Below are 13,021 nucleotides of genomic sequence, written 5' to 3'. Positions count from 1 at the left end.
GGGTCAAGGCGCTTTGTACCAACCCTGACAAACCAAGTCCATCCTTGGGACCAGTATGTTGGAAGGGGATAACTGACTCCTGTAGATTGTCCTCTAGGCTCTCTACACATTAAATGAATGTGATTTTTACATACCTTTAGTTTTATTATTTTATGTATATGAGTGCTTTGTCTATATATGTATATGTTCCATTTTGTACCTGGTGCCCTTGGAAGTTAGAAGAGGGTATTGAACCTGCCAAGATTGGGATTGCAGATGGTTTCTGATTCCCATTTGCTGGGAATCAAACCCTGGTCCTTTGAAAGAGCAGCAGGTGCTCTGAATCACCGAGCCAACTCTCCAGCCCAAACAAGGCAATTTTTAAATTTGTATTTCTTGAAAAAAAAAAAGGCAGCACAATTGGAAGCCTATTGCAACTCTGAGGTGCTTCTGAGGTGATAGTTATGGTTGCTGGGGTCACTAGGTGAGTGTGAGGAGGAAAGCCAGTCCAGTGAGAGTGAAGTATCAGAGGGTTACTTGACTAGTGTATCGGGAGCCAGAATGTGGTTCTGACATGTGAAAGTGAAGAAAATGGAAGGTCTCTGGAAAGCTGGATGAAGGGGGAGGATGTGATTGTGAGCAAGCTGTGTCCTAGAACAGAAAGAAAAATAAGTGGGAAGGGTCAGCTGGCTCCTCTAAACATAGAACACTGGAAGGAAAAGGGACGCGCACACCTGAGCCTTTCTGCTCTGGATATGGAGATGAGCAGGGTGAGCTGTAGACTAGAGAGTTTGGTGTCTCTCTTAAGCAGGTACTGTGAGGTACACTCGGGTAATGAGGATGGGGAAGAGCTCTCCTTTCCTTAGATGATGGGGAGATAGGAACCAAAGGAAACCAGTAGGGAATGCTGAAAAAAAAAATGCAGAACACACAGCCAGGGCTACCCGGAGAAACCTTGTCTCAACAAAACAACAGAGCGGAGAGGACGGATACCCTGGCAGGGAAGACAGTCTCTCAGAAGAACTGATAATTGAACTAGATCTTCAAAGAAAGGTTTACTACAGGGTCAAACAAGACAAGGGATGGAACTGCGTGCCAAGTAGTGGGAACTGCTTCTGCAGACGCAGAGAAGATAGCCTGCTTGGGAAAAAGTGTTCCTCAGCATGGTTGGAGTCCGAATTTCCTATTGGTAAGTGGCCCAAGAACCAGCATGCCGGATGGAAATGTGAATTGGAATTCCTAAGAGCAGCCAGTGGGAAATTGCTAGGAAAAGGGTTACACAATGTATTTAGTTACCTTTTTGTTTGTTTGTTTGTTTGTTTTTGTTTTCCGAGACAGGGTTTCTCTGTATAGCCCTGGCTGTCCTGGAACTCACTCTGTAGACCAGGCTGGCCTCGAACTCAGAAATCTGCCTGCCTCTGCCTCCCAAGTGCTGGGATTAAAGGCGTGCGCCACCACCGCCCGGCCTGTATTGGTCTTTTTCATATTTTTTTTTTCTTCCAGAGCTCAGGATACTTATGTTTGCTAGGCAAGTATCTACCACAGAGCTAAACCCCTAGTCCAAACACTAATTTTTTTTTATTGTGTGCGTGTGTGTACAGATACATTTGGTTGACAGCATGTGAGCAGAGGTAGCATGCAATTTCAGAAGTTGGAGATCTCTGTACACCAGAGATTCCAGGGATTCAAAAGTGCCAGAAGCACTTTCAACTGCTGAGCTGTCTCTCTGGTCCTTGCTGTTGTGGTTTGTAAAGGCAGATGAGGCAGAACAATCGGGCCTGGAGATAGGTGAGATAGGAGGTAGATTATTGTGATGACTGAGGAAGTTAAGCAGTATTCCTTTCCCTCAAGTCATAGAATTTGACTTTTGAGTTGGTTCCCGTTATCAGGCAGGCATTTGGGTAGAGTTGGCAAGATTGGATGGAACCCCGGCTTTGTGTGTTGATGTGGAAGATTGGAGTGCTATCATGCAAAATAAGGAGCTCTAATAAGCATCAGCCCCAAATTCCTTGATTCAAAAGGCACATGCTTCAAGGTCCTCATCACTAGAAAAGGGAACATACCTACCGGGTGGTGGTGGTGCACGCCTTTAATCCCAGCACTTGGGAGGCAGAGGCAGGCGAATTTCTGAGTTTGGGGCCAGCCTGGTCTACAGAGTGAGTTCCAGGCCAGCCAGGGCTACACAAAGAAACCCTGTCTCAAAAAACAAACAAACAAACAAACAAAATAAACAAACAGGGGCTAGAGAGATGGCTCAGTGGTTAAGAGCACTGACTGCTCTTCCAGAGGTCCTGAGTTCAAATCCCAGCAACCACATGGTGGCTCACAACCATCTGTAATGAGATTTGATGCCCTCTTCTGGTGTGTCTGAAGACAGCTACAGTGTACTCATAAATAAAATAAATAAATCTTTAAAAAAAAGGCAAAAAAAAAAGGGAAGATACTAACCTGTTATTTGTTTGTTCATTTATTCATTCAATAGCTATCCTTCAGACACTGAAAGGTGGTGGCCATACTATTCAGGAATATAGAACTGATCCCTGTCATTAAAAGGTTACTGGGCTCAGCCCCTATCCCGACACACCCTTTTGCTGGAGAACCATACAAACTGTGCTTAGTGTGATAGCACACACCTGTGATCTCAGCAGTGGGACGGTGGAAGCCGGACAATCTGGAGTTCAAGTCTGGTATATCTGAAACTCTGCCTCCCGTAAATAAACAACAGGTCTGGAAGCCTTTTATCCCAGCACTTGGGAGGCAGATAGGTGGATTTCTTTGAGTCTGAAGTCTGCCTGGTTTATAGAGATCCAGGCCAGCCAGAGATACATAGTTAAGATCCTGTCTCAAATAAACAAAAACAAGAATCAAACCCCAGTTTAATCTTCACTTCTTTTCCTTATCTCCACAACCTTGAAGGAATCACTTCCTTGCTCTAAATAATTCCTTATTTAGTTCAGTGTCTATTCAGGCTTAATTATAAAGAATTTTTGGGAAAGGAGGTCTCACCATAAAGAAGAAATAAAAACAGAAACAGTTGAGATCTTGGCACTCTTTGTTCAGTACATATTCCTTCTAGTCTCCCTCCAGCCTTGTCTGTCTATTCCGTCCCTAATTGTCATCTTTAGTGGCTGCGTTCTCTTTAAACCAGCGCCTATCCTTGGAGGGAAGGGGGCGTGAGGGTTAAGAACGCGTTTAGCACGGTATAAAACGTTTGTCCCCGTCAGGCCGCCGTCCTGTAGGTCCGCCATATTGTCTGCCGAAGCTACCGCTGAAGCTACCGCTGCGGCCGCCGCCAAGTCTGAGCGAGCGGAGCCGCGATGGGTGAGTGAGGCGGCTCAGCAGATGAGTGTTCGGGCTGAGGTGTTGGGGAGCGGGGTATGGGGAGGGCCTGTCTCTAGTCTGAAGTAGATGTCTGAAGCATCCAGATAGATATGGGAGGAGAAGGCAGATCGGGAGTGCCCCTCAGGCCAGTTTAGGGCCGGCGTAAGGGCCGCACGGGGAGCAGCCCCCGGGACTGGTTCCGGACAGCTAGCGCCCCGGGGTGTTCCCACGTGGTGGCCCCGGGTCGGAGCTCGCGCTTCCCGGGGTAAGCACAGCCCTGCCCTCTAGCCCTGCGCCTGCTGTGGAGCTGGGGGCCGGGCTTCGGGCAGCAGGCCTGAACGCCGCCGCGGAGAGCCTGCTTCCATGGGCATTTGGCCGACGCGCGTCTGAACGAGGTGAAGTCCTACCTGCCTACGGAGAGGGTAGAGTCCTCTGGAGGGGAGACGCAGGGCAGGCTAGCTCTGGACCAGTATCCAAGGGCAGGCTGGGTCCAGCAGAGCTTGGGCCTTTAAAGGCCAGGAAAATGTCCCAGTCGGCGCAGAAATGGGGTGGTTCGGCTAGACTCAGTGACAGCCTTCGTAGTGTTCGAAAGACCAAAGCCAAGACTTCTTGGCACAGACAGGTCAGAGACTTAAGAGAGACCTGTTGATCTTTTTAAAGCGGATTCTGGATAAGAAGGCTGTTGCCCAAAAGAATATGCTGGTGGTCTTTGAAGTGAGAAACAAAACCAGCATCGGTAATTTATTGGCATCAGTAAAGTGAAAAACTTTAAATTTGCTAATCTGTACGTGCAGACATCATTGTCAATGCTTAACGTGCTTAGTTTAACCTAATTGCAACCTAGTGGGATAGGTGCTGTTGTTATTCCTGTTTTACAGATGGGGAAGCTGAGGCTGAGAGTGGTAAAGTAACTTACCCAAGGTCACACAGTGATTAAACCAGGGTGATCACCCCTGAGCCCTAGGAATTAACTGGTGCCTTTTATGGCCTGGCCCTCTAGTGGTGGGATAAAAGGAGGGGACCGTTTTAACCCTGCATAAAGTTGTGAAGTTGTTTTGTTATGGGCGCAGTTTGAATTCTTTAGTCTGAATGAAACTGAAAAAGTTCAGAGTGAATTGCTGACCCCACCTATTGTAGGAGGAGGGCTCCAAAAGCATTTCTGGAGTTTGCTATAATCTCTGATTCTGAAGGATCATAATTTACTTTCTCTTCCAGTGATTTCAGAATCAGATCTGGCCTGCCACTTGCTACCTCTCATCCTGTTACTTAATTTTCAAACAAAATTGTGTGTAGAGAAGGTGTCTTAACACAGCACAACAAACCCTACGTTCCTCCATGCCTGAGCCTTCACGTCTCTAGGAAGGGAGTATGTCTCTAGGAAGAGCTCCCCAAACAACATGGCGTTCTTCCCACCTTCAGTACAGTGGTTCTTTTCCCTGAAGCACTCTACTTTCCAGATCCTCGGGGAAGTATAGATTGATTTAGCAGCTTAACTGGAGCCCTGGAGGGAAAGCCATCATCTGTGAGATTCATTTTTACAGACTGAGAAACAGTCTCAAAGAAGCTAACAGCTAATACGCAGCAGCCAGGGGCAAGATTCTTTCACATTTTACTTCACATCAGCCTCCAAGATTTAAGGTATTAGCTGGGTGTGGTGGCCCACGCCTTTAATCCTAGCACTTGGGAGGCAGAGACAGGCGCATCTCTGAGTTCCAGGCCAGCCAGGACTACATAGAGAAATCCTGTCTCCAAAAAAAAAAAAAAGATTTGAGGTGTTAAGTTGGTAGTTAGTATTTTTTTTTCTGTTAGAATGTAAAAGTTCTTCAGTGCAAGAACTAGACTTGACCAAGGTCCTAGAAAGAATTCTTAGTATGTAGAGTGAGGTAACTTCCAGCTCAACTTCAGTGATCAGACTAATATAAGGATCTATTTAATCACAATGCTTGGTCCTTGGTAGTTTGGATAATCCCCTTAGCAACAGTAAATTGATGCTTTGAGAAGATAGGTAACTAGTGCAAGGCTAGCAATCTAGGCCCGTTAGGTACTGGTTATAATACAGCCAGCCTTCACCCAGAGGCTAGTGTACTTCACTGCCTCTTACGTGCATGCTCCCAGGGCCTGACTTTTATACTGTTTGCCTGTGTTGGTGGTGCAACTATTCTTGACCATCTCTAGCAAAGACCTCAACCCAATGAATTCTAGTGGGTACTGGCTATCTTACTCTGGATTAGTGTAAACTCCAAACCAGTTCTTGTATTTCATTGCCCTAGGCAGTAGTTGATTTGAGGCCACTTAGATCTGAAGGTTCTGGAGCTTCTGGAAGAACTTTTCATTTTTCTTTTTTTTTTTATTCTTCTTTTTTTTTTTTTTTTTTTTTTCGAGACAGGGTTTCTCTGTGTAGCCCTGGCTGTCCTGGAACTCACTATGTAGACCAGGCTGGCCTCGAACTCAGAGAGAGCCACCTGCCTCTGCCTCCCAAGTGCTGAGATTAAAGGCGTGGGCCACCACCGCCCGGCCAGTATTTTAAACTGTTTTAGAAAAAGTTACCTGGAAGCTGTATTACTGATAGCTGGTGCCTAGAAGGAGCTTGCTGAGCACTCAGCAGTCGTTCAGATACTTTCTAGATTAATTCGTTTAGTTCTCATGTTCTTGTGTTTGAGTTGAAGAAACTGAAACACAGGAACTCTCCTACTGTGCCCTCTATCCAGACTAGAGTGTATGCCTGAATCGTTGCTTTCTTGGAGTTTTGATTTGTCTTTAGGTTTGGTTTGGTTTTTGTTTTCTTGTGTTTCAGTAGTCTGGGTATTGAACCCAGGCAAAAATCATAGAATGGTCATGAATAGTCACGTACCACATAATAACTTTTCTGTGAAGAGCACATTGCAATTATGATTAAAATCCATACGGTTATAAAGCTGAAACCTTCCACTTGTCTAGAGAACATATAGTTGAAGAAGCTCTTGTCGTTGTCGATCTTAGTGAGTTCTTTAACAATTTGAAGTTATTAGCTCAGCATGGTGGCTTACACGATTTGTCCCGACTATACAGGAAGCTGAAGCAGGGACTTTTGAGTCCAACAAATGAAGGAGCCTGGGCAACATAACAAGACCCTGCCTCAAAGAAGTTTGAGCTGGGTGGCTGAAATGGCTCAGAGGTCAGAGGTGATTGCTGCCAAGCCTGAAGTCTTGAGTTTAATCCCTGGAAGCCACAAAGTGTCTCTTACTAACTACTATGCATGCACTCACTCCCTCTTCATGAACACAGACTTAGTAAATTGGACTGCAGATATGCTTAGCAGTTAAGAGCACCAGCTGCTCTTTAAACTGGGGTTTGATTCACAGCTGTCTGTAACTGCAGACGTAGGGTGTCTGATGCCTTTAATCCCACTACTTGGCGGCAGAGGCAGGTGGATCTCAAGTTCAAGGCCACCCTGGTCTACAGAATAAGTTTCATTCAGGACTGCTAAGACTACAAAGAGAAACCCTGTCTTGAAAAACAAACAAAAATCGTTTTTTAAAACAATGAGTGGCCGGGCAGTGGTGGCGCATGCCTTTAATCCCCGCACTTGGGAGGCAGAGGCAGAAGGATTTCTGAGTTCGAGGCCAGCCTGGTCTACAGAGTGAGTTCCAGGACAGCCAGAACTACACAGAGAAACCTTGTCTTGAAAAATTAAAACATAAAAACAGTGCATGCTTTGCCTGTGTGTATACCGTGTGCACACTGTGTGTGTGTGACTGATGCCTGCAAAGGCCAGGAGGGCACACCAGATCCCCTCAACCTTAAGTTATGAATAGTTCTAAGCAGCATGTGAGCATTTGGAAGCAAACTATGTTACATTTTTCAAGTTATTCTAAACCACTAAGCCATCTCTGCAGCAACTAAAGGTTTATTCATTGTATGTATATGTACGAGTGCCTGTACATATGTCTGTGTACTACATGTGTGCTTGCTGTCCTTGGAGGCCTGCAGAAGGTATCAGATCCTCTGGAACTGGAGATAGTTGTTGGGAACTGAACTAGCTTCTCTGCAAATGCTCTAAGCACTGAACTATCTCTCCAGCTGAAAAAAAGTGATAAAGTATATCTATCTTTCTTTGCTTCTTGTTTCTTCTTTCTTTCTTTCTTCCTTCCTTTTTTTTTTTTTTTTTGGTATCTTGGGCTTTTTCTGAAACAGGACCTTACTTTGTAGCACTGGTGACCTGGAACTTTCTACCTCAGCTTCCCCTGTGCTAGAATTACAGGCAAGCTCCACCATACTTGGCTGAAAAACAAAAACATTTTTGGGGCTAAAGAGAAGGCTCAATAGTTAAGAGTATTTATTATTGTACAGAACCAGTTCCCAGCATCCACATCAGGCAACTCACCAGCCTATAACTACACTACTTCTGTAGGCATCTGTGATCACCCACACACATGTACATATAGGTACAGACACATAAATAAAAAAAAATTAGAGGTTTTGTTTTGTTTAAGAAATGAGGTGGGCCATGGTGGTATTTGCTTGACTTTTCACAATCCCAGTATTTAAAGGCTGAGGAAGGATTGTCATGAGTTCAAGGCTGGCCTGGATTATGCAGTGAGACCACATCTCAAAACAGAAAGTGAGGTTATAAAGAAAGAAGACATTTTTATACAGTTGTAGCCTGTATATAAAAAAATGTGTATTATTTTAGCCTATTATTACAAAACAGTCAAAAAGTTGTTAAAAATTTTATAATGTAAAAATGAAGAAAAAAGTCATTGGGGTGTTTGTTTGTTTGTTTGTTTTAAGATTTATTTTCAGTCTGAAGAGATGGCTCTGGTTTAGAGCACTTGTTTCTGCAGAGGATCCAAGTTCAAGTCCCAGCACCCACATGGCAGCTCACAACCATCCATAACGTCAATAACTGGGGATCCAACACCTTCTTCTGACCCCTGAGGACACCAGGCATACATGTAGTTCCCTTACATACAGGCACATAAAAATAAGAGAAATTCTTTCTTGCTTGCTTGCTTGCTTGCTTGCTTGCTTGCTTGCTTGCTTTCTTGCTTTTCGAGACAGGGTTTCTCTGTGTAGCCCTGGCTGTCCTGGAACTCATTCTGTAGACCAGGCTGGCCTCAAACTCAGAAATCTGCCTGCCTCTGCCCCCCAAGTGCTGGGATTAAAGGCGTGCACCACCACTGCCCAGCAAAATTATATTTCTTATGTGTAAATAGATACGTGTCTGTGTGTGGGTATGTGCCTGTGAGTACAGATACCTGAAGAGCCCAGAGAAGTACATCCGATCCCCTGGAACTGGAGTTACAGGCATTTGTGAGCAGCCAGGTATGTACAGATCCAGGGAATCAAACATGGATCTTCTACAAGAGCAGTCAGTGCTCTTAACCACCCAACCATCTCTACTGCCCCAGAGAAGAAAAAGTTGTAAGTTTAGGTACAGTGTTGGTTTCCTGCAGAGGGAGCCACAGTATCCTAGATGCCCTGCTCACTATTACTTCTCCTAAAGTGAGTTAGCAATGCACTCCAATCAGAATAGGTGTCCTATACAGTGTGCCTTTCCTGTAGTGCATTATTTTTTCCTGTAATGTTTTTATTTCCTATAATATTCAGTATCACAGCATGCTTTTTAGCCTATGAGCAATAGGCTATACTATATAACCTAGGTGTATAATAAAATACACCATCGTAGTAGGATCATATAAGTAGACTCTCGATGCTCACACAGTGATGAATTTCTCAGAACATATCCCATTGCTATGACTATAAATAGACTATTAATAGCCTTGGTATAGTTGTTACCAGAATATGGGCTATTAAGGGCAGTGTTTTGCTTCTGCAAAAAGCTCTTTTCTGATTCTGAAATTGTCACTAGCAATGCCAAGATTATGAGGCATAATTTGTAGATAATAGGTAGTTTAAAAGTGTGGGTAGGCCGGGCGGTGGTGGCGCACGCCTTTAATCCCAGCACTTGGGAGGCAGAGGCAGGCGGATTTCTGAGTTTGGGGCCAGCCTGGTCTACAGAGTGAGTTCCAGGACAGCCAGGGCTACACAGAGAAACCCTGTCCAAGCAAGATGATGCTTGCTGCCAAGCCTAAAATCACATATGGAGGATGGACATGAGGTTATATTGGACCTTTACACATATACCCAAACCAGCATAAATGGAAAATAGATGAGCCAAGAGTTAGGGTTGTAGCTCAGTTGGCAGAATTTTTGTCTTGAATGTACAAAGAGCTGAGGTGATTCCCCAGAACTTCATAAACCATGTATGTTGGACAATACCTGTAATCTCAACCGTTTAAGTAGAGGCAGGAAGATCAGAACCCCAAGGCCATCCTCAGCTACAAGCAAGTTCAGGGCTAGTCTAGGCTAAATAGGATCAGGAGTTAGCTACAGAGGACAAATGGAGAGAAGCTCTCTCCAAACTTTGAGCTGCCAAAATAGCTTTTAAAAATATTTTGAGTTAAACAGGCACACCAGCACTCAGGAGATGAAGCATCTCTCACGGATCTCTGTGAATTTGAGGCCAGCCTGGTCTGTAAAGTGAGTTTTAGGACAGTCAGGACTACACAGAGAAACTCTCTCTCTTTTTTTTTTTGTTTTTTGTTTTGTTTTTGTTTTTGTTTTTCGAGACAGGGTTTCTCTGTATAGTCCTGGCTGTCCTGGAACTCACTCAGTAGACCAGGCTGGCCTCGAACTCAGAAATCCTCCTGCCTCTGCCTCCCAAGTGCTGGGATTAAAGGCGTGCGCCACCACCGCCCGTCGAGAAACTCTTTTTCAAAAAATCACTTGTGTGCCTGATATTTGTAGAGGCCAGATGATAACATCAGATTCCTTGGGATTGGAATTACAGGTGGTTGTGAGCAGCCATGTAGGTGCTGGGGAGTGAATCAGTGCCTTTAAAATACAGCTAGTACTCTTAACTACTGAGTCACTCATTTTTCCAGTCCCCAAATGTCTTATATTGGTGCTAAGATAGGATAACGAAATTTTCTAATTTGTTTTTTGGCTGCAAATAATGGAATCTTTTAAACTGATAATACTTCTAGCCAGGTAAGCCAGAACGTCCTTATCTATCTATCTATCTATCTATCTATCTATCTATCTATCTATTTTTGTGCCCTCCCCCAGCTTTATTCAGCCACCTGAGAGAAGACACTAAACACTTGTCACCTGAGTGTCCCATTAGTACCAAGCCCTCTCCTGGCCTGATACACATTGGCACAAACTGCAGGGCAGAAAGTCTTCTCCATCTTGAACTTTTTTGCTTTCCTGTATTACAGTTGGACACTGTAATACTGTCACTTCAGTCTCTTCTGAGCTGCTCTATGTAGGTTTTTCTTAAAGCACAATTTCATAAAGGGTATTCTCTAGCATTTGTAAAGCAAATTTGTGAAGCATCTTTGTGAAACCTCAGGCTCCTTAAAATGATGTGCAAAGAATACTTTTTAATTTAATTTTATGTGCGTTGGTGCGAGGTGTCAGGTCCCTTGGAACTAGAGTTACAGACAGTTGTGAGCTGCCGTATGGGTGCTGGGAATTAAACTCATGTCCTTTGGTAGAACAAATGGTGCTATTAACCACTGAGCCATCTCTCTAGTCCTCTAGAGAATACTTTTTTTATTTTCATTTTCTTTTTTTTTTAATTTATTTATTTTCTATGAATACACTGTAATTGTCTTCAGACAAATCCCGGAGAGGGGATCAGATCCCATTACAGATGGTTGTGAGGCACCTTGTGGTTGCTGGGAACTGAACTCAGGACCTCTGGAAGAACAGTCAGTTCTCTTAACCACTGAGCCATCTCTCCAACACCCTTATTTTCATTTTTGAGATAGGGTTTCATTGTCTAGCCCTAACAGGCCTCAAACTCAATAGATCCAACTGCCTCTGCCTCCCTGGTGCTAGCATTAAAAGTATGTTCCACCATGTTCTACCAATAATACTGTTTTTAAGGTTATTAGTGAAGATTCAATAAAATACTAGATTGCAAAAAGTACTTTGTGAGCAGGGTATGGTTATGCATACCTGTAATCCTAGCACTCAAGAGACTGAGCAGAGAAGGGTCATGAATTGGAGGCCAGCCTAGACTCTTAACTGATATTCTTGTCTCAAACAAAAATTCCTTGGAACTCAGCGGTTTAGTGCTTCAGAGACTCTCAAGCTGCATAGCCTTTGTGGCAGGCAGTGAGTCTCAGCCTATGGGATGTTCTTAGGAACTGAGACACTGTTCAGTAGCAAAATTACAGTTATGAAGTAGCAACAAAAATAAATTTCTGGTTGGGGGTTCCTAAGATCATCAAAAACATGCGTTTTCTGACGGTTTAACCACACAGGTTGAGAACCGTAGTTCTATGGCCTGCCCATTGTTAGGTGTGTTTGTCAGTATTCCTGAAGCACATCACCCATTGTTGGGTGTGTTTGTCAGTATTCCTGAAGCACATCACCCATTGTTGGGTGTGTTTGTCAGTATTCCTGAAGCACATCACATACCTGGTGCTTTTAGTCCTCTTTATCTCAGAGACTCAATTCACTTCTAAAATTCGAATCTAAGTTTTTCCTGTTGGTTTTTTGAGTTTTATGACATTTTTGCCTATCCTGCACTCCACTCATTTCCTCTTTTGTGTGTGAGTATTTCTGGTGGGGTGTAATAAATTCTAGAAAGTCCTACATTTGTTGGGTATGAGTGTTGGTTTTACATGGCACATGTGTGGAGGTCAGAAGTGTCCCTTCCTCTGTAGCTTCTTCAGGCTTGAGCTCAGGTCAACTCAGGGTATCAGCCTTGGTGGTAAGCACCTTGACCTGCTGTGCTCTCTCCATGGCCGCCACTAGGAGATTCCTTAAGTAGTATGATGGTCCTTGAAAGAGATCATGATGGTGTCAGTGACCGAGGAGGCAGTTGTAGGGAAGAAAGCTAAGAGTCTGAATCCTCGAGTGGGTTTTAGTTTCTTGCAGTGACTAAGCTGAGCAGGGTGAAGGTCAGGTATGCCTCCTGTGCCTGTTGACCTGAGCAACAGAGTAGATGGTGATACTGAAATGTGTCTACATGTAGGCAATTTAGAATACCTCTGATTTCCAAGGAAAGGCATCCAAAAGACAAGTGGATATAGAAGTAAAGAGGGTGAGGTCTGGGAATGAGGTTTCCTTATCTGTGTGATTGTCTCTATATATCTTGAAACTATAGAATCAACTAAAGCACAAAAAGTGCAGCTATTAGGCTAAAAAGAGAATGGGAGGAGAGAGTGGCGGTGCAGTCTTTTAACTCAGGCAGAGGAGCCAGGTGGTCTTTAATTCAGCAACTGGAAGGGAGAGAAGGCGGATCTCCGCATGCCTCCTTTCTCTCCCCAGTTGCTAGGATTAAAGTTATGAACCAGTATGCTCATCAGATGTTCACTACATGGCCCTGGCTGGCCTGGATCTCACAGATCTGCCTACCTCTGGCATATGAATTCTGGAAGTTAAGGTGTCTGTTGCCACACCTGGCAAGTAGTTTTTCTAAGTTTTGGGGTGTTTTGTTTGTGTTAATGTACATTAGTGTTCTGCCTGCATGTATGTCTATGCACCATGCCAGGTGCCTATGGAGAGGAGAAGAGTACGTCAGATCCCTTGTAACTGGAGCACAGAAGGTTGTGAGCCACCATGGGGATAGTACTAGGAGTAGGTTCTGGGTCCTATGTTAGAGTAGCCAGTGCTCTTAATTACTAAGCCATCTCTCCAGCCCCTGAGTATTTATCTTTTAACC

General features: G+C 44.2%; 1 protein-coding gene across 1 annotated transcript in view; it reads left to right on the top strand.

The window, feature by feature from the left end:
* Positions 1-3,220: 3,220 nt before the first annotated feature.
* Kpna6 (karyopherin subunit alpha 6) overlaps positions 3,221-13,021 on the top strand; it is a 29,046-nt gene continuing 19,245 nt past the window's right edge. Inside the window, exon 1 of the mRNA XM_028759838.1 lies at positions 3,221-3,300. Within this exon, the coding sequence (XP_028615671.1) occupies positions 3,297-3,300 (4 nt within the window). The 5' untranslated portion in view covers positions 3,221-3,296. The remainder of the gene's footprint in view (positions 3,301-13,021) is intronic.

The sequence above is a fragment of the Grammomys surdaster genome, unplaced genomic scaffold (assembly GCF_004785775.1).
Source record: "Grammomys surdaster isolate TR1022 unplaced genomic scaffold, NIH_TR_1.0 126313, whole genome shotgun sequence".
Taxonomy (NCBI): Eukaryota; Metazoa; Chordata; class Mammalia; order Rodentia; family Muridae; genus Grammomys; species Grammomys surdaster.
Note: the sequence above shows the minus strand (reverse complement) of the source record. Positions and strands in the feature narration are given on the sequence as shown.